General features: G+C 35.2%; 1 protein-coding gene across 2 annotated transcripts in view; it reads left to right on the top strand.

Moving 5' to 3' along the window:
• SNTG1 (syntrophin gamma 1) overlaps positions 1–21,808 on the top strand; it is an 859,278-nt gene that overhangs the window by 634,316 nt on the left and 203,154 nt on the right. For both annotated transcript variants that reach the window (XM_058444122.1, XM_032759812.2), the window contains exon 13: positions 12,749–12,878. In XM_058444122.1, the coding sequence (XP_058300105.1) occupies positions 12,749–12,878 (130 nt within the window). The remainder of the gene's footprint in view (positions 1–12,748; positions 12,879–21,808) is intronic.

Below are 21,808 nucleotides of genomic sequence, written 5' to 3'. Positions count from 1 at the left end.
CCATCTAACTTTTTTCTATCGAAAATCCTAGCTTTTTATAATTAAATCTTTTATTTTGAAAAAATTGTATATTCATGTGCATTTGTGGGAAATAATATTTTCATTTCCTCTTTGCTTATTATCCTAAGTGGCATCACTTTGCAAAACTATAATACAATATCCCAATCAGGGAATTGACTTGACAAAAGTCACCACTCAGATTTTACCTGTGTGTGTGTGTGTACATGTTTATTTCTGTGAAATTTTATCACATATGCATGTTCCTGCATTTACTAATGCAGTCAAGTTTTGTATGAACAGTTCCATCATTGCAGGCATTCTCCTGTAGTCCTTCCATAACTACACCAGCATCCCTCCTGCCCTCCTCCCTCACCATATTTCTAATCTCTGACAATTAATAATCTGTTCTTCACCTCTGTTATTTCATCATGTTCAAAACATTATATACGATACTATATAACCTTATTTAATTCAATTTTTGATGCATAATAGATGCATAGCTTTAGAATACATGTGATCATTTAATACATCCATAGAATTTGTAAAAATCAAGTTAGTATACTTACAATATCCATCATCTTAATATTTATCTTTTGTTTATGTGAGAACTATTCAAATCCTTCTTTTCTAGCTATTTTTAAAAAATATACAATAGATTATTATAAACTACAGTCACCTTACTAAGCTCTTTAATACTAGGTCCTATTTCTTATACTAAACTATATATTTGTATTCATCAATCAACTTCTCTTCATTCTCTCTCTCTTCTAACTTTCCTGGTCTTTGGTAATGAACAATTTACTAGCTGTCTTAATGAGATCAACTTTTTTAACTCTCACTTAAATAGGAGTGAGAACATGGAATACTTGTCTTTTTGTGCCTGGCTTATTTCACTTGATATAATGACCTCCAGTTCCTCCGTGTTGCTGCAAATGACATAATTTCATTTTGTTTTTCATGGATGAATAATATTTTATTGCATATATATATATATGAATGTAGTATATGTATACTACACTTTCTTTTTTTTTTTTTTTTTTTTTTTTTTTTGAGTGATTTCCTTTTTGTCCAAGTGAGTGCAATGTTTTTTTGGTCATGAACCTCCGCCCCCTGGTTCAAGCAATTTTCTGTTCAGTTCCGATAGTGGTTACAGGGACCCACCATGCCTGTAATTTTTTGTATTTTAGTAGTGGGTTTCATCATTGGCCAGCCTGGTCTGAATCCCCCTCAAGTGATCCACCCTTTCGTAAAGGCGTGAGCCACTGTGCCTGGCCAAATGTATACTACACTTTCTTTAGCCATTCATCCACTGATAGACACTTAGGTTGATTTCACATTTTGGCTATTATGAATATTGTTGCAATAAACATAGGAGCACAGATGTCTTTTCAATATATTGATTTCCTTTCTTTAAAATGTATACCCACTAATGAAATTGCTGGATCACGTGGTAGTCTTATTTTCAGTTTTTTGAGAACCCTCCATACTGTTCTGAAGTAGTGGTTGTACTAATTTACATTTTCACCAACAGTGTATAAGGGTTCCTCTTTCTCCACATCCTCACCAGCATTTGTTATTGCCTGTCTTTCATATATAAACCATTTTAACTGGGGTGAGATATCTCATTGTAGTTTTGATTTGCATTTCTGTGATGATTAGTGATGTTGAGCAGTTTTTCATATACCTGTTGACCATACATATGTCTTCTTTTGAGAAATGTCTGTTCAAATCTTTTGCCCATTTTTAGGTCAGATTTTTTTTATTGTTATTGAGTTGTTTGAGTGTCTTATATATTCTGTTCAGTAATTCTTTGTCAGATGGGTCATTTGAAAATATTTCTTCCCATTCTGTAGGTTGTCTCTCACTTTATTTTTTCTCTTGTGGTGCAGAAGCTTTTTCATTTGATGTAATAACATTTGTCTATTTTTGCTTTGGCCGTGCTTTTGACGTCTTACACAAAACATCTTAGCCCAAACTAATGTCCCAGAGCATTTTCCCAGTGTCCTCTTCCAGCAGTTTCATAGTTTCAGGACTTCAATTTAAGTATTTAATCCATTTTGATTTTATTTTTGTGTATGGTGAGGGATAGGGCTGTAGTTTCATTCTTCTGCATATGGATCTTCAGTTTTCTCAGAAACATTTATTGAAGAGACTGCCCTTTCTCCAATCTTGCCACCTTTGTTGAATGTGAGTTGGCTGTAAATGAGAGAATTGATTACTGGGTTCTCTATTCTGCTCCATTGGTCTATGTGTCTGTTTTGTTGTTGTTGTTGTTATTGTTGTTGTTGTTGTTTTCTCCCACAGGATAATTTCCTGGAGATTCTTCCAAGTAGTTTTATTTTTTGAGTTGTTCATTCCTTTTCATTTCTGAATGATATCCTATGGTATAGATGTAGTACATTTAAAAAATTCAACCTTTGAAAACATCTAGGTTGCTTCCAGTTTTTGACTATTCTAAATAAAGATGCTATGAATATTTGTATATAGATTTTTTGGAAGCATACGTTTCCATTTCTTTGGATAAATGCTAAAGAAGTGCAATGAATGGGTTATATTTTAATAGTATTTTAGTCTTTTAAGAAGCAGCCAAATTGCTCTCTAGAGTGATTGTCCAATTTTACACTCGCACCAACAATGTAGGAATGATTGTTTCTCCACATCTCTGCCAGCAGTTAGTGTTGTTGCTTTATTGAACCACTTTAATGGGTATGTAGTGACATGTCCCTGTGGCCTTGATTTGCATATTATAATGACATTGAGCATCTTTTTATGTACTTATTCACCATCAGTGTATCTTCTTCTGTGAAGTGTCTGTTTATGTCTTTTGCCCATTTTGAAATTGATTTGTTAGATTTTATACTGCTGAGATATACATATATCTCAAAGTCCTTTTTCTCAACACACGAGTTTTTGTGCTGTTTTATTTCCTTACCTCTTGTAATAATTAGAAATGTTTATTATTTAATATTCCCTCTATTCAATTTTCATATATTCATGTTTTTGTTATCATTTAAGTTATTGCCTAAACATTATCATAGAGCCATATATGTATAACTACTACAGTTTAACACAATTTATATAAATTTCATAAAATGTTAAAACTTTAAGACACTTTAATTCCTTTGTTTTTTCTTATCTTTGGGCATATTTTTGATATACTTAAAAACGTATGTTAGATATTTCAAAATATATTATTGCTTTCATATAACTATACAAACATATTCTATTTTTAATCTTTCTTCTCATTTATTTCTTTTGGTTCTATTTTCCTTCTACCTTAAAAGCTCTCTTAATATTTTTATTAAGAGAATGTATATTTTTTAGAAGTGTACATTTATTTACTTTTTGATTTAAAATGCAGTTACATTATTTGAAGAAATTTAGCTAGAGAAATTTTTGACAAGAAAGGAATTGTCTGAATGGGTCCAGATGACTCCTTACATTTTCATTTTTATGGCATTCAGTACATCAACAGCTTCATCAGCTGAATTAATTACACTCAATACACATGACAGCAATAAGCAGTTACAAACATAGCACTACTCAGAATGGATTTCATAGAGATTCACATTCAAGAGCTAATCTATTGTTTACTCATTCACTCAATCAATATTGACTTAATATCTGTAAGTGGGAGACATTGTGTTGGATTCTTTCTCTGAAAAAGCTCACAGACTAGTGGTAGTAGATTCAGTGAGGGAGTGGGGGGCAAGAAAAGATAAATAAGTGATTTATACTAGATTCATGGATGAATAAGATACTATTGCATATATTTATGTATATATGAATGTAATATATGCATACCACACTTTATTTAGCCATTCATCCACTGATGGACACTTAGGTTGATTTCACATTTTGACTATTATGAATAGTGTTGCCCATAATTACAAATAAAGAAAATTATTTAGCTTGGCTCAAACGTAGGATATTATTTATTGGTTGCTTTTGTGCCATAACCTATAATTTTAACTTCAGTGATGTAATACCAGTCATATTTAATTGCAACCAAGTTGTGTTACAGTCATGTACTATTGTGAATATATAAATTAAAACATCATGATATTTTTATCAGTAATAACACAGTTTATATTTATCATTGTGTAATGACCCCGATTCAAATATAAATATTTTCTTTAAATTTTGAAGTATGTTATAATATTGCAGTGTCAAGGGCATTAGAATAAGAGATAAAGATTGTTAAAACTGGCTGGTCTTTTAATCTCTTCAAGTTTTATTTTGCCTAAATGCAAAATGAGCATATAAATATGTGCACATCAGTTTATATAATATTATATACATATGTTATATATATATATTTGAATTTGAGGAGTATAATTTTGAGGAGTACTCTCAGTGTTTAGCATACTTTATGGCTGAAAGTACTCAATAAATATTTATTAAATGAATTTTAATGAAAAAAGTTCATGTCATAGTTTTTTCTTTAGGTAGAATTATCATCTACTGCATGCTTTTTAAACACTATGAAAATCGATAATATTGAAAGTAGGCTTTTGGACTTTAAAAATTCTCAAATGACAGTAGAATTTCTAGTTTTCTCCCAGAGTGCACACACTGTTTACCCTGAGATGAAGACGTTTCAGATGGTGACAGGTTTGGCACTGGTGGATGAAATTTAGTATCTAAACAGTAGGTAAGGCAAGTTTAATGGTTATGAGAATTGTGCTTTTGATAACACAACAATCTTAGCAAATGGGTCTCTAACAATAAAGCCAAATATGAATCTGGCTTATAGTAAATACTTAATTCATAGTTGTTCATTGTAGGAGGGGAATCTTCAGGAATGTATATTTTAGGGGATCTGAGGAGGAAGCACAATCAGTGAATGTGTGAAGCAGAAAAAAGTAGATAGGAAGAAAAAGAAAGAAACTATGACCTAAGGATGTCATAGAAGTTATTTCTTTTTTTTTTTCTTTTTATTTTTATTATACTTTAGGTTTTAGGGTACATGTGCACAATGTGCAGGTTTGTTACATATGTATCCATGTGCCATGTTGATTTCCTGCACCCATTAACTCGTCATTTAGCATTAGGTATATCTCCTAATGCTGTCCCTCCCCCCTCCCCCCACCCCACAACAGTCCCCGGAGTGTGATGTTCCCCTTCCTGTGTCCATGAGTTCTCATTGTTCAATTTTCACCTATGAGTGAGAACATGCAGTGTTTGGTTTTTTGTCCTTGCGATAGTTTACTGAGAATGATGTTTTCCAGTTTCATCCATGTCCCTACAAAGGACATGAACTCATCATTTTTTATGGCTGCATAGTATTCCATGGTGTATATGTGCCACATTTTCTTAATCCAGTCTATCGTTGTTGGACATTTGGGTTGGTTCCAAGTCTTTGCTATTGTGAATAGTGCCACAATAAACATACGTGTGCATGTGTCTTTATAGCAGCATGATTTATAGTCCTTTGGGTATATACCCAGTAATGGGATGGCTGGGTCAAATGGTATTTCTAGTTCTAGATCCCGGAGGAATCGCCACACTGACTTCCACAATGGTTGAACTAGTTTATAGTCCCACCAACAGTGTAAAATTGTTCCTATTTCTCCACATCCTCTCCAGCACCTGTTGTTTCCTGATTTTTTAATGATGGCCATTCTAACTGGTATGAGATGGTATCTCATTGTGGTTTTGATTTGCATTTCTCTGATGGCCAGTGATGATGAGCATTTCTTCATGTGTTTCTTGGCTGCATAAATGTCTTCTTTTGAGAAGTGTCTGTTCATGTCCTTTGCCCACTTTTTGATGGGGTTGTTTGTTTTTTTCTTGTAAATTTGTTTGAGTTCATTGTAGATTCTGGATATTAGCCTTTTGTCAGATGAGTAGGTTGCAAAAATTTTCTCCCATTCTGTAGGTTGCCTGTTCACTCTGATGGTAGTTTCTTTTGCTGTGCAGAAGCTCTTTAGTTTAATTAGATCCCATTTGTCAATTTTGGCTTTTGTTGCCATTGCTTTTGGTGTTTTAGACATGAAGTCCTTGCCCACGCCTATGTCCTGAATGGTATTGCCTAGGTTTTCTTGTAGGATTTTAATGGTTTTAGGTCTAACATTTAAGTCTTTAATCCATCTTGAATTAATTTTTGTATAAGGTGTGAGGAAGGGATCCAGTTTCAGCTTTCTACATATGGCTAGCCAGTTTTCCCAGCACCATTTATTAAATAGGGAATCCTTTCCCCATTTCTTGTTTTTTATTTCTTTTCTGTAGTTGATTGTATCAACTACAGAAAAGAAATACTGAAAGAACTGAGGAACAGTGATTAATTTGGGGGTGACTTTGGATAGAATAACTGTAGAAGTCAATTGATAAAAAAATAGTTTATATGAAGAAAGATACTGACAGTAGAGAAAGGATCATAATGTGTAAGAGCATATTCATAAAATGTGATGGGGGAAAGAGGAATATAAAATATAAGCATATCATGGTGTTGGTTACTAATTGAGAAGGAAGACTTTTTTTTTTTTTTTGACAGTCTCACTCTGTCACCCAGGCTGGAGTGCAGTGGCGCAATCTCAGCTCACTGCAACCTCTGCCTCCCGGGTTCAAATGATTCTCCTGTCTCAGCCTCCTGAGTAGCTGGATTACAGGTGCCGACAACCATGCCTGGCTAATTTTTGTGTTTTTTAGTAGAGATGGGGCTTTGCCATGTTGGCTAGGCTGGTCTCGAACTCATGACCTCAAGTGATCCGCCTGCTTAGGCATCCCAAAGTTCTGGGGTTAAAGGCATGAGCCGCCATGCCCAGCAGAGAAGGAAGACTCAATGGCAAAGGTGCTCATAAGCAGAAACAGCACCCACGTCTGATGCGGCAGCTGCCCTTGCAGTTTCATCATCCTGATGTGACGTGGTTCTCCAAAGTGGATACAGAGGTTGAACTGATTGCATTCCACTTTCACAGATTGGTCAGGAGGTCCACAAGGACTGGTCTCTGTGTAACTCAGGAACAATAAATAACTTTTAGAAAACATCAACTAAATACCATTAAGACCCTCTCCGTAAGTCATGCAAGTATTCCTTTGTCTGGCATAAACCTCTTCACTTGTTCTTACACAATTATGTAGGGGATTAAAAAAGAAACTGCCGTAATACCCTTAAAATATATGACTCTCTTTGGAAAAGTCCACTCTTCCTTTGAACGATTCAAGATGAATTTTGTATAGTTCTTTCAATCTAGGGCAAATTATCTTGCCAAAGAGTCGCTCTTTGTTTCATTTCTCCAGTTTATTATAACACACTTATTTGATGATATGAATTTGTTAATTAATATTAATTTTAATTTTGCCATAGCCAGAGGAGGACAGTATTCCAGGGTGCTTGAATATCTCTGGAAAACTAAACAATAAAAATAAAAAGAAATAACCCTTGAAGAAGTATATGTGATTCTGGTAGGCTTTAGTCACAGAATAAAAAAATACATTTGATCAAATGATCGAATATATATTTTTAAAGCCCATAAATGTTAACCAAATATAGGTTAAAGTATATAATGTAGTGCTTCTACTGATGTCATGAGATATTCAAAATTTGCATGGCAATGCTTTCTGCTTCAAATGCCTTAGAGATGGCAGGATTCAAGAATTAAATGACAGAGAAATTATGGAAGAGCTGTTATGTGACTAGGATTATCCAGGAAGAGATAAATAAAATGACATCCAGGTAAGCATCTGCATATGTAATACCTGCTCCTGTGAGGGTAGAAATGTAACAAAGTAGACAAGAGCAACTAAGGATCTTGGGGTCCCAGAGATCAATTGTACTGGGGCTTCTTTGCACAATTTATTACTTTTGCCAGGGAATCCTGCTATGCCAGGAAGAAAAGGGTATTCACTTAGTTAAACTGGAGTTATTGAGGGCTGGGAAGTAGTAAGATTGGAGTGACTGGAGGTCACAGTGACAGGAAATTCTAAAATGAAAAATAACCACATAATTTGCGTGGATGAACAGGAAGCTCAGTCTAGGCAATGCAGCTAGATCCTGAATAGATATATGAACTAGGGTAACTGGAAAGGCTAAGAAAGATCAGAAAAATAAGAAGGTAATTTGGTGGTGATGGAAAGGAAGAGGTTATAGTTAAAGAACAGAAATGTGAGAATTCAAGTCTGACAGTGGAGCTGTCTTGGATAACATCAGCTCTCAAGTTAGCAAAAGCAGGAGATTGCTAAAGTAAAGTGGAGATGGACTTGTTTGTTTTTGTTTCTTACTTACAGATTAAAGATTCCGAGCACTGTGCTAACGCTATGAGAGGTATAAAATAGCATATATGGCTTTTCCTTCAAGGAGCTAGCAGCTTGGTAAGATTGAACAGTATTTAGCAGCTACACAAACATGTTTAATAACACAGAGAACAAGTGTTGCAATAAAGGAATCACGAAGTCTAGGGGCACTAAAGTGGAAGAGATTCATTCCAAACACATGGGTTATAGAAAATACCATGGAATAGATAGCAACTGAGTTAACTTCTTAAAATTTGAAATGGATTTTGACAGGTAGAAATAACACAACTGATATTTTTAACAGATTTTTCAGTTGTTAAGAAGTCCAGTCTATAGTCTTCAAAATACAACCTGAGGTGTGCAGAATATGTGTTGCCTTCTTCATTTCACGACCAGAGGAACTGCGGGTCAGTGAGTTTCACGGTGTTAACTGACTTGCAAGGACCTCAGAGATATTGAAGGAGCGTAGATGGGCATTTCAGACAAAGGAGTACTGGGGAGAAAGACGCTGCTGCATAAAGTGCAGGACTTCTTTAGGGAATGACGAATTATGTGCTTTCAATTCATGAAACAACTGTGAATTTAAGATCTGGAAAACAAGTCATAAAAAATAACTTGAAAAAGCTCCTGATGTATCTAAACAGCTTAGGTTTTGTGCCTCAAAAATTAAAAGAGATGACACGGCAGTGAACCAAGGTAGTGCACACAGGGAAGAAACAGTTCACGCCTGCTGTGTGTGGATTACACTCAACAAGACAGAGTAAAATGCTACAGTCACAAACCCGAGGGGCCTCTTCTTATTTCTTTCTTTCCTTCAATAACATCCCCCTACCAATTAAGTGATAATGAAATCAAGTAAATGAGTCAATGTTCTGTCCTCACACACAGGGCCACTCTGTGAGACTGATTTTTCTCATTGTTCATTTTGTGTACTTTATTCTCTTTTTTCCATATCCTTCACCCCACAGAGAGATATTTCTAAAATATAAACATGATCCTTTTCCTCCAGTGCTTCAGTGTCTCCACTGGCTTCCCTGACTCTCAGGATCAGGGAGACAAATTGCAGCGAGATATGTGAGTTATCACTGATTACACCTTGTCCAATCACCAACTTCATGGCTTGCCTTTTCTTCAGATCCACACACAATGAGCCAGACAACCCATATTTCTTTGGATATACTATGCTTTTCATGCGTTGGACGTTTGCTTTTGGTTTAATTATCTCCTCTCTAAAATTTTTGCTTTCCCTTACCTGCCCCAGCCAAGCCATTCCACTGCTTAGCCCAATAGGGTGGAGTAGCTTTGATTCTACTCACTCCTTCATAATTCATTTTAGAAAGCAGTTCTTGAATCACATCATTTCTAATGCCTTTAAGGGGGAAATTATACATAGAACTTCAGCCATATGTGAAAGTACCGGGATCCACCAATTAATTACTCATCAAATCCTTGTTAAATCTGTAAATTGTTCTCGTTTTTTAGGGGAAATTGAAACACAACTAAGTGAACTAAGTTGTTTCATCTTCACTCTCACTAATATATGTTTATTTCAGTTTCATATCATCTCAAGTTTTACCAGTGACAGTCCTCTCCTCACTGGTCTAACAGGACCACCTAAGCCACACAAATCTAGCCACTGTGGTCCTCTGTGTGGAGTTGAGCAGTGGTTCCTTGCAGACTTTAAGCCCACCTCATTCTGAGCCTGCCTGTTTTTCCACGGTGAGCTTCCAGAACTCATGCTCATTCCAGCCATCCAAACTTTTACATTTTAGTCTCTGCAACTCTTGTTCCTTGTGTATGAAAGTACATGCCCTCGTGGAGTAAATCAACAACGAATCAAAACAGGAGTCACTAACTATATTAATTAGAAATGATGTATATTTATTTGATTGCTTATGTTAGCTTGAAAATTATTCATGAATTTGTATAGTGAGCAGTATATTTTTCATTCAATGAAGACTAAATTTGTATTTTAAATGAATAAACCTACTTTGAGATTGAGCAACATTTGAAAATACTTTTTACTGCCAGAGCAGTTACCAAGGATCTTTAGAAAACTGTATAAGTGGAGAGTGGAAAAATAAGCCTGAACAAAAAACTTCAGACTAACTCTTCAGTGATGTAATTTGTGTGTGTGTGTGTGTGTGTGTGTGTGTGTGTGTGTGTGTATATATGACACATAGTTTTGTCTGGGTATCCATAAGGTTACTGTTAATGCTGTAAAAGTTTAATGTCTCACAATACTAAATTAATGGGTAATGGAGTCTATTGATTTCATAATAAATATTAACTATTTTTGTTTATCTTGAGTTAAAAAATTACATTTTCTAAAAGCGACAAATAAAAACAAAAGCACTGCAGTTTTTCCCTAGTGCTTGATGAGACAACAATTCTATGTGGGGATATTTTCTTTTAACACTGAAATATTGCAATCAAGACCATATAGATGGATTATTCAGGGAAATATTATACATAGAACTTCATCCAGGTATTAAAGTATTTAGATCCACCAATTATTCAGAAAATACTTGTTAAATCTGTACAGTAAATTGTTCTCACTTTAGATGAAATTGAGGCCTAAGTGAGCTAATTTACTAATAACCTTCTTTACTTAGTAATGGAGGCCCCAGATAACTGTAATTTTTATGATCAACTTATTCTATAAGAGGTCATATGTAATAAAAAAAACTGTTCAAGTATTTCACTTATGTTCGTAAAAGAGTTTCCATATTTGAAAAGTTGAAACAGAATGTAAAAAGTGGTATGTATTAACTTATAAGCCTAGTTTCATAAAAGATCAGCCCCTCAGAATTATTCTATGTAGGGACTATGTAACAATAATTACATAGATTGAAGATTTGATCTAAGTGTATTGGCTTTTATTAGCTAAAAAATCTAGCTGCTATTATTCATTTAAAGCAGAGAAGACAAATATGATCAAGATATGTTAATTTATGGTACATGAAGCAATGGTTATAGCCAGAGAGCGGAAAGAAATATGTATTACTAAACTCCGATTATTTCTCATTTTCTGTGGATGGTTAAACTTCTTTCTGAATACTTTAAACATCTTACTTGCCATTATACATCAGAATTAAAGCTAAAAATGTCACGTGAAATTATAACATTCTTTTCATTCAACGTGTATGCTGTCACAAATTCAAACTAACTTTATTTCAAAAAGATGGACAATAGTTATACTTCTGAAATTCTTTTAATGTATTTTTAAAAGAAAACAAAAAAGCATATCTGAGCACATCCCTGTTTTCATTATAAAGTGCTTTGTCTAAGATATGAGAACCAGTTTCTCTAAAAATATTGATAATTTGAACCCTCAGAGTCATGGATGCCCAAGGCCTTACCATGTGCCCAGTTCTGAGACAGGAAGGCGGAGTGGCATAGACCTACCAGTAGACCTGAGCCAGACATGCTCTATGGGGTTTTCTTTGTTTGGGGAATAAACTCATGTTTTATGTCCAAAAATGTCTAGTAGAAGAGCCAGGAAAGGCGTTTGTTTGGAGAAAACATATAAATTTATACATTTTACATAGCATTTTGAATACTGAGTTGCAAAAGCTTTCTATTACTTCATAACTGACTGGAATTGAAATATAGTTTGTGTATTATGTTGCACAATGAAGTAATTCTTAAGCCTGAGACTTTGGCTGGCTTCCGTCCATTTTGAGATTTTATCTATTCCTGTCCATTAAGTTTATATCTAAACATTGCAATATCTGGAAGTAAGGAAGTCATTGAAGCTATAGGAAACAATTTTAAATTCAATAGCACTTTTGTGAACAATTTTAAAAGACATCATTTAATTGTCTATGACAACAAAAACAAAAGTCAATAAAATGCTGTCAGAATGCTTAGACTGATCATAGCATTTTAAGAAAAAGTTTAATGTTAATGAAATTGGCAACATCCATGCAAATGGAGAGCATGATCATTTAGACCTGGAAAGAAGGTGTGAACCTCTTGTTCTAAATCATCTTTGAGAAGATGAACAGACTGAAAATGCGGGTGGAGAACAATCTACAAAGTGCTGCCACTCATGTTATCAAGTGACTTTTTAATATCATGCTTAATGTTTTATTGCCTGTATTTATGATCTTTCTAAGTCAGAAAATGCATTGACAAATGTTAAGAGGAGACAATGGTAGCCAAAATAATAAGTAAACTATGCATAATGTTATAGCAAACTGGGAAAATAATGTATCTAAAATTTCTTAGATTCTCTTTTATTTACATATTGTATGTTTTAGAAGTCAAAGTTTCTCCATAGTTACCTGAATCTAAAGATGCTTCCTATGAAATTGAAATTGTATGTCATTTGGGTCTATCTTCAGTGTTTCATTTAAAACAGAGATGCTTATAAAGTCAGGTAACCAAATATGAATTTGGAGGCTGATATTTATACTGTATGAAAGATAAGCTTTTCAACAGATACTATTATGAGTTGCAAATAGATCAATGACGATGTTTTGATCTGATTTGTTCTGAACATCTGCAGGCAGAATGCCTTTCAAGTCATTGCTGTGGATGGGGTCTGCAGTGGGATTATTCAGTGCCTCTCTGCTGAAGACTGCATTGACTGGCTACAAGCAATAGCAACTAACATTTCAAATCTCACAAAGCACAATGTAAGTAATGATTCAAGGAACACCTAGCCAGGGTTTCTCAGGCTTTATAAAATCCTTCAGTATATATGTAACTTCACATCAACTGTTTGGTGTTCTTCTCAGAATGAGACATTCATTATGAAAGCTATTCTGGAATACTTATTGTAAGAAAACTGAGAGTTCTAGCCCAATTTATGAGTTCAATAATACACGTAGATTTCCATTAACAAGCATCATAAACCCCTACATTACTTAAGCAAATGAAAATAAGTAGTTAGCATATAATCACTAAATATATTTACGTAAAAGCATTCTGGACTAATATAGTACTGGATTTCAAGACAGCATTATTGATTTACCTTTAGTGATCTTAGAATTGCAGCTAGGAAGGTTTGAGGAGTAGTAGGCTAGGAGGAAAGGAGTTAGCATAAAGACTGAAGGGAACAGTCAGAAGATTGCCATTGTCTCACGTTAGGTAGAGCCTGGTCTGTATTATTAGATATGGCTTCTCTGCATTTTCTCTCTTTCCACTACAACCATTTCTTCCTTCCACATTCCTGTGTCTCTTTATTGTAGCTATCTTCTCATTATTTTAACTCTTTAATAACCTAAATAATTCTTTCTCCCTGTTATTAATACTTCTATGAGAAATACAGTCTAACAAAATATACAAAACCATAAACCTTAGCTTACTATCAATCTAGGTATCATTAATGATAATTATTTTAGAAAAAGTACTTGTCATCATCCATGCCTTTGTGTTAATTCTCTCCTCGGTCCACAATTGTTCCATGTGATGTTGAGGCATTTCAGAAGCCCTAAGGGAGATCGGGACTCTAATATACAAATGGTCAAGCAGAAATACGTAACTCTGTCACCAGCTCGTGAACACACAAAATTGTTCTCATGTAAATGACCCTTCAGATCCAAGTATCCTTGCACAGAGTAGACTTTGCTTTGAAACCTAAGGAAGGATTGTGGCCACTATACCTTTCTAAAACAACAGGAGGACCACTAGCCAATAAAGGCAACTGTCTATTTCCAGTCTATGGCTATTTCAAACAATGCCATCATAATGGCCATGCATATGGTGATGGGATGCTCTGGGAATGGGGTTGACAGTCATGGGATATGTGCATGGTCAATTTTACCAGGCAATGCTAAGTGTTTTCCAATTGGCTGTGCAATTTACCCCTCACTCTTGGTGGATGATATGTTTCTTTCTATAATCTTCAAAACTCTGTGTCACCCTGCCTTTTGAATTTTTGGTTATTTGATACATGTGGAAATGTGCTTCCAGTGTGAATGAAAACAGATTTTCCCTTTTTTTTTTTTTTTTTTTTGGTGGGTCCAGGATAGGTGCAAATACGCCAAGCCTTACCCAGGGTCATCCCTCAACAAGAAGGCTAAACATGGGTGTGTCTAGTTTGGGCAAGAGTGAGCTCTCACTCCCAGCCCACCCTTGCTAATCTGGTGTTGTCACCATATTAGAGTTGAGGTTGCACAAAAGGGCATAGGTTTCAAAATGACTGAAAAACAAAGAAAAAAATGGAAAAAAATGCAGTGTTTCTCTAGGGATTGTTTCCTCTCCTTCGACTGACTTATATGGATGCTTCTAGAGTTAAACACCGAAAAATACCTCATGAGAGTAGGGAATTTGTTACAGAAATGATCAGAGTTTCTTAAAAACAAGATATAAACTTATATTTGTGAGACAAATATAATTGTGTTCTTTTGAAAGAACAGAATGTTAAATTTTAAATCCAAAGTTTTTTTTCCTTATCTAGATCCAAATTTGCATTGACCTAAAATCCTAGGAATATTGTCATGCCGTATTTCTTCAAACAGTCTATTCAGTTAGAATGCTGTGCTTCAGCTGACAAACATTTGAAAAGTCAATGCTTTAGTTAAAAGCAACAGCAACAACAAAACAGTGAAGATGCAAATGTCTCTACCCTCTGTAAGCCTAAGGAGGGACAAGCCGCATTTTGCTGCCTGTTTTTCATCCTTGTAATAAGTGCTCACCATCATATGATTTCCCTATACTATTGTTTTAACTGTTGGGAGATCCATATGTCTGTTGCATATTAAAAGTTATGTATTTATCCTTTCATCTCCTGTTTCTATATTCTAATTACGTGTTCTTTTGTTCTTGTAATCAGTTTCCATTCAAAAGTATTAGGTTACAATGTATTCTGATATGGAAAGTACTACATAAATTTTGAAAAGTTATTAGGCACAGCAATAAAAAATGTGTAAGTCATATTGATTTCGGAGAAGGCAGAATGCATTGATGAAACAATATGGTTGATTAGCATCAAGAAAGAAATTAGGCAGAAAGAGTAGCTAGGAACGTTTTGCTTAGGTTAGTTAAATATCAGTTCTACTTCCCTTATTTTTTTTTAATTCTAAAGATATACTGGAAATAACATCTTATGGAAAGAGTAGAACTTTTCCTTTATTTGCCAATATTCTGAGAGTATAGGCTTGTATAAGTCTGACTTGAATAGCTTCTTAATAATAGGTGCAGAAATAAAAATATTGTGATAAATATTTAAAGAAATTCCAATCAAGAGATTATCAGGCATAAAATAAAACTGAAAAAAGGATTAAAGTGCATAAAAAATAATAAGTCTGACAGTTTAAAAAATATGCTATTGAAATAAGACATACATATGTATATAAACTTTTTAATAATGAATCACATTTTATTGTAAAGCTAGTTGGAGAACAGACAGGGGAAGGATAAAAGAGAGCAAAAACAAAAAACAAAAAACAACCTGTGTTAGAATAATTAGATCAATGTGTTGACCATTTTCTTTTCTCTTTGCTCACTAGTTTCTAAAAGTAAATTTACGAGACAGGGATTTTCATGCCCAGCTTTTAAGAATTCTATATAATTATAGTTGCTATCTGAAAAAATTCTTCTTCCAGAAATAATTGATCATAATGGCTAAAAATACCTAGACAAACACTGACAATGTAAAATTGTATTTTATCATTATTCAGAGTGGCTCCAAAATATTTACAATAGTTGTTCATATTTAATGCTTAGTAAATGATGTCTAGTAGAATGAGGGTGAAGGCTTTAGGGACTTGTCTTAAGCCATATTGGCACAGCTTTCAACTCATTTTACTTAAATTCTATGCTTTCACACTGGAAAGCAAAGCATGGCAGAGGCTATGCTGTTGTGGGGTGGGTGGGCTTCAGCTCATTTCTTAACCAACTCTCAAATAATGAGCATTTGCTATTATTTTAGATGAGCATTCACTCCCAGTGAACTATTATTTTAGGTAAAGTGGACTTGAGTAGATTCTAAAAGGTAAAATTTATAAATTGTAAAAAACAGTAATTGCTTCCAATTAATAATTTACCATTTTTTCATTCATTATTTCACCAGCTATATGAACAAGTATTAGTAGAAAGTTATCAATTTTTATTTCCATGATCATTTCATATTAAATAATTGAAGACTTTATGCAATGTTGTAATAGGGTGAAGTTTTTGGGAACCTTGGAAATAAGTAAATATATTTGGCATAATATATAAGGGATATGAATCATCAGACTTTGATGGGTAGGTTAGTAAGATGCTCCCCCGTGATGTTCACTTCCTGGTACTTACACCCGTATGGGATCACCTTCCATGTGCGTTGGCTGCATAGTGAGCTCTGAAGCAGACGCTTCTCTTATAAGACTTCAGATGAGATAGCAGATGACCCTTGAGAGCATTTTGAGAAATCCAGTACATTCTAACCCACACTAATCACATGCTGAGGGCTCAGCACATGCCAGTCACATGCTGGGGGCTGGCTCAACACACAAAGATGTCCCAACCAGAGGCCCATGCCAGCTGTCCCCTACCCTGCACCCCTCTCACACCAGTCAGTCAGGCACAGTCTGTACAGACAAGTTATTTACTTCTTATTATAACCTTGGGCCCTTTCTGCCCTGGAAAGTGGGGGTGGGCAAGGAGGCTGGGCCCAGCATGCACCCCCACTTCTTTGGGGGCTGGTCCCTCCCACAGTATCAGGCCGGTGGGGGCAGGGGTAGAGGTTGGAGAGTAGGGGAGAAAGCCAAAAAAAAAAAAAAAAAAGGGATGAAGACCCAGCTATGCCACATGTGGACTCCTGACATACAGAGATTATAGGATAATAAATATTTGGTTAAAGTCACAAAGTTTTGGGGTATTCTGTTACACAGCAATAGGGAACTGTATTAGTTTCTTAAAATTCCAAAATTTTATAAAACAATTTCAAAGCAAATTACCACAAACTTGGTGCCTTCAAACAACAGAGATTCATTTTCTCACAATTCTGTGGCCCATTTGTCTGAAATCAGATGCCAGCAGGATATATCCCTCTGGACTCTGTAATGGAGAAGCCTTGTCTCTTCCAGCCTCTGGTGGCTGCCAGCATTCTCTGGCTCACAGCCACATCACACTGACCTCCGCTTCTGCGGTTACATTGCTTCTTTCTGTGTGTGTCACTTATCAGAACACTTGTCACTGGTCCCAGGGCCCACTCAGGTATCCCAGCCTGACCTCAAGATCTTTAACTGAAGTAGATCTGAAAGGACCCTTTATCTGGTTCCAGGTTTTTGATGTGGATATTTTGGGAGGAGCATTTTTGGTCTACCACAAGAACTATCTGGCAGGTGAACAACATGATTAGATTTAGACAGTTCTGTCTGATTTCTGTGTGATGTCTCCTATAGCAGTTCAGTTTCAAAGCCTTTGCTTTGCCATTTGGGTGTTCCACACAGGCAATTGCTTGGGGTGGGCCCAGAGCTTCTCACAGTTCACACGTAAAATCGGGATATCGCCTCCTTCCCTTCACTCCTAAGTGGGAGTTCCCCACTCTTGCCGGATCCCAGCATCACTCTCTTTGATCTTCTGTCCAGAAATCCAAGGCTTTTCTCAGAGTTTAGTTTCCTGTACTGATGCACATTTCCTCATGACTGGAGAAAACAGCATGAGAAAAGGAGAGAAGAATGGGGATCCCTCATGCCACAAAAACTAATTTTTCCAGAACCTTTAGATTGAGGGTGGATTTTCTCTTTGAGTTTCCAGCTGGCCCGGCTGCCCCAGGCTCCATGGCAGCAGCTGCGTGGCCGGGGGGGCCTTGGAGTCAGCCCAGGAACCAAAACAAAGGAACACTAACAGAGATGTCTTCCACAGCTGCTGGCTCGCAGAGGCCTCTTCCCAGGTCTCTGATCAGCAAGACATGCTCTCTCAGAGTTTTTGTTTGTTGTCCATGACTTAATTTGTCTTAACCTCAAGTCCATGCTGGGAGATAAAGGAAGCAAGAAAAAGAAAGGAAAACAAAAACAGGTAAACTCCTGGTTGCCATTATTCAATTTTTACTTCTTTCTAAAAAGTTCTTGCTATTATTTATTTTACAATGTTCTCAGATAGTTGCCTTTTGCATTTTATCTAGTGTATTGAGGTATAATAGGTGGGAGAGATGGCTGCAGTGGTTTTTTTTCCTTCTTGGCTCTAACTGGAAGCAATAGATACTTTTAACAGAAAACAAAATATAAGAAACAAAACAACTACATGATATTTGTAGAGCATTAGAAAAAAATAACTGCTATTATACCGTGGAAATATTTTTTAGAAGTCCTGATAAAATAAATTTATTTTCAGACAAATAGAAAAATAAAGAAAATTCAACAAAATAAAGATTTACTAAAAGAAATATTCATGGTACTTTTAAATTTTTTGTATTTTTTATTTATTCAACAAATATTTATTGAATACTTGCCTATGATGTGTCAGATACTGTGTTCTACTTTTTTGTTTGTTTTGTTTTCAACTTTTATTTTAGAAACAGGAAGTACATGTGTAGGTTTGTTACAAAGGTGTATTTTGTGATGCTGAGGTTTAGAGTATAATTGAAACCATCAACCAGGTAGTGAGCAAAGTAAGGGGTGCTACTTCAGGCAAAGAAAAATCATGCCAGATAGAGGCTTGTAGATGTGAGAAGGGGTAAACAGTACAGGAGAAAATGAATACATAGATGAATCTAGATGAACATTGTTTGTATTAACATGGCAACAATTTCTTGTGGCGTTTAGATAAATAAACGAAATTAAAATATATTGTAAAAACAATAACAAAAATATCTAAAGGAAGCAAATGTAATTAGTATTAAACTTTGTTATGTCAAAATGGATTGTTTGTTTCCTAGAGGAAGCCTTAACTAAATAGCCAGAATGTGTATCTTCTAAATTAACAAAGGAATAAGTGAAAAAATAATGCAAATACCTACTAAAAGAAGTTCATAAAAAAATAATAAAAAGAAAGCAAACTACAGCAGGTTGAACAAATAGTAAGCATACAGTAAGATGATGATTTATATCCAAATATAAGATACACTTTTTACAAGAGGAATTCTAAAGATATTGGAAGATTGAAAGTTAAAATTTAGAAAAATACCTTGCACCTGAAAAAATAAGAACTTGGAAAGGATTCCTTATTTAATAAATGGTTCTGGGAGAACTGGCTAACCATTTCTGGAAATTGAAACTGGACCACTTCCTTACCCTTTATACAAAAATTAACTCAAGATGGATTAAAGACTTAAACGTAAAACCCAAACTAAAAAAACCCTAAAAGAAAATATAGGCAAAACCGTTCAGGACATAGCCATGGACAAATATTTCATGACAAAAACGCAAGAAGCAATAGCAAAAAAAGCAAAAATTGACAAAAGGAATCTAATTAAACTAAACAGTTTCTGCACAGCAAAAGAAACTATCGTCAGAGTGAACAGACAACCTACAGAATGGGAGAAATTTTTTGCCATCTATCCATCTGACAAAGGCCTAATATCCGGAGTCTACAAGTAACTTAAACAAATTTACAAGAACAAAAATACGTTAAAAAGTGGGCAAAGGACATGAACAGACACTTCACAAACTAAGACATTCATGCAGACAAAAAACATATGAAAAAAAAACCTCAACATCACTGGTCATCAGAGAAATGCAAATCAAAGCCACAGTGAGGTACCATGTCAGGCCAGTCAAAATGGTGATTATTAAAAAGTCAAGAAGCAACAGATACTGGCAAGGTTGCACAGAAAAAAGGAATGCATCTATACTGTTGGTGGGAATATAAATTAGTTCAACCATTGTGGAAGAGAGTGTGGTGATTCCTTAAAGATCTAGAAGCAGAAATACCATTTGATCCAGCAATCCCATTACTGGGTATGAACCCAAAGGAATATAAATCATTCTACTATAAAGACACATGCATGTGTATGCTCACTGCAGCACTATTCACGATAGCAAAGATTGAATAAAGAAAACTTGGTACATATACACCATGGAATGCTATACAGTCATAGAAAGGAACAAGATCATGTCCTTTGCAGGGACATGGATGGAGCTAGAAGCTGTTATCCTCTGCAAACTAACACAGGAACAGAAAATCAGACACCACCTGTTCTTACTTATAAGCAGGAACTGAATGATAAGAACATATGGACACATCGGGGGAACAACACACACTAGGGCTGGTTGTGGTTGGGGGTAAGGAGAGCATCAAGAAGAACAGCTAATGGGTGTGGGGCTTAATACCTGTATGAGGGGTGATCTGGGCAGCAAACCACCATGGCACATGTTTATCTGTGTAACAAACCTGCGCATCCTACACATGTTCCCCAGAGCTTAAAATAAAACTTGACAAAATAAAGAAGGAAAACAAATAAATAAATAAATTGACGTAATTTGAATATTTCTCTAAGCGTTTAGTAACTAAATGGATTTGAAGCTTTTAGATTGACATTATGACATTTTAAGTAATGCTTCCATGTAATTGAATGATTTGGCTTGTTCTGTGTCCCCACCCAAATCTCATCACAAATTGTAATCCCCATGTGTCAGGGGAGGGACCTGGTGTGAGGTGTTTGGATCATGGGAGTGGTTTCCCCCATGCTGTTCTCATGATGGTGAGTGAGTTCTCGTGAGAGCTGATGGTTTTAAAAGTGTGTGGCAGTTCCCCCTTTGCTCTCTCTCTCCTGCTGCCTTGTGAAGAAGGTGCTTGCTTCCCCTTTGCTTCCACCATAATTGTAAGTTTCCTGAGGCTTCCTCAGCCATGAGGAACTATGAGTCAATTAAACCTCTTTCCTTTGTAAATTACCGAGTGTCAGGTATTTCTTTATAGCAGTGTGAAAACAGACTAAAACAGTTAATTTACAAATTAAATATGTATTTTAAAAACCAGAAAAAAGGAAAAAAATACAGTGCAAACCGTAAAAGAAAGGTTTGTAGCTTTGTTAATACTAGGCAAAGCAAACTTCACAGCAAATATATTACTAAATATAGATATGGTCACTTCATAATAATAATAAAGTTTAATGCACTAGGAAACAAATGCAAACATCATGTCACATGGGCTTAAACATATCTAGATGGAATTGAAAATATAGACTGATGAGAAAGTAAAAATCATAAAATCTCAAAACTAGAGATGCAAAATGGTTAAGGCCTGACTATGAGGAAACTGAAAGTAAAATAATAGATTATGGAATCAGAAGAAGAAACTAAAATTCATGCTCAGCCTTTATTTTAGCCTATAGGTCTAGTCATTATCACATTATTTCATCATACACAAGCAGGCATTTCCCACTGAACTATTCATTCAGTATTAGGTGTCTAGAATGCCTCCCCAGCCTGAGCTGGAGATTAGAACTCACTTTAATTATCTGTCTTCTATAACCTTTCAGCTTTCCTCGCTGTCATTCCTTAGGGTCAAAATAGTCCTGTGAAGATTCTCACCATCCAAAATCCATCTCATGTATGTCCTGACCCAAAAAAAGATAACTGTGCATACATTTTGAAGACTCCTAAAATTTTCTAATTTATAAGTTACAATTCATAACTGGAAAGCAATTTGAAAAATGTTATTTTGTCAATAATTCAAAACTGACATTTTATCTTGGTTT

This window comes from Hylobates moloch, unplaced genomic scaffold (assembly GCF_009828535.3).
Source record: "Hylobates moloch isolate HMO894 unplaced genomic scaffold, HMol_V3 SCAFFOLD_9, whole genome shotgun sequence".
Lineage (NCBI taxonomy): Eukaryota > Metazoa > Chordata > Mammalia > Primates > Hylobatidae > Hylobates > Hylobates moloch.
Note: the sequence above shows the minus strand (reverse complement) of the source record. Positions and strands in the feature narration are given on the sequence as shown.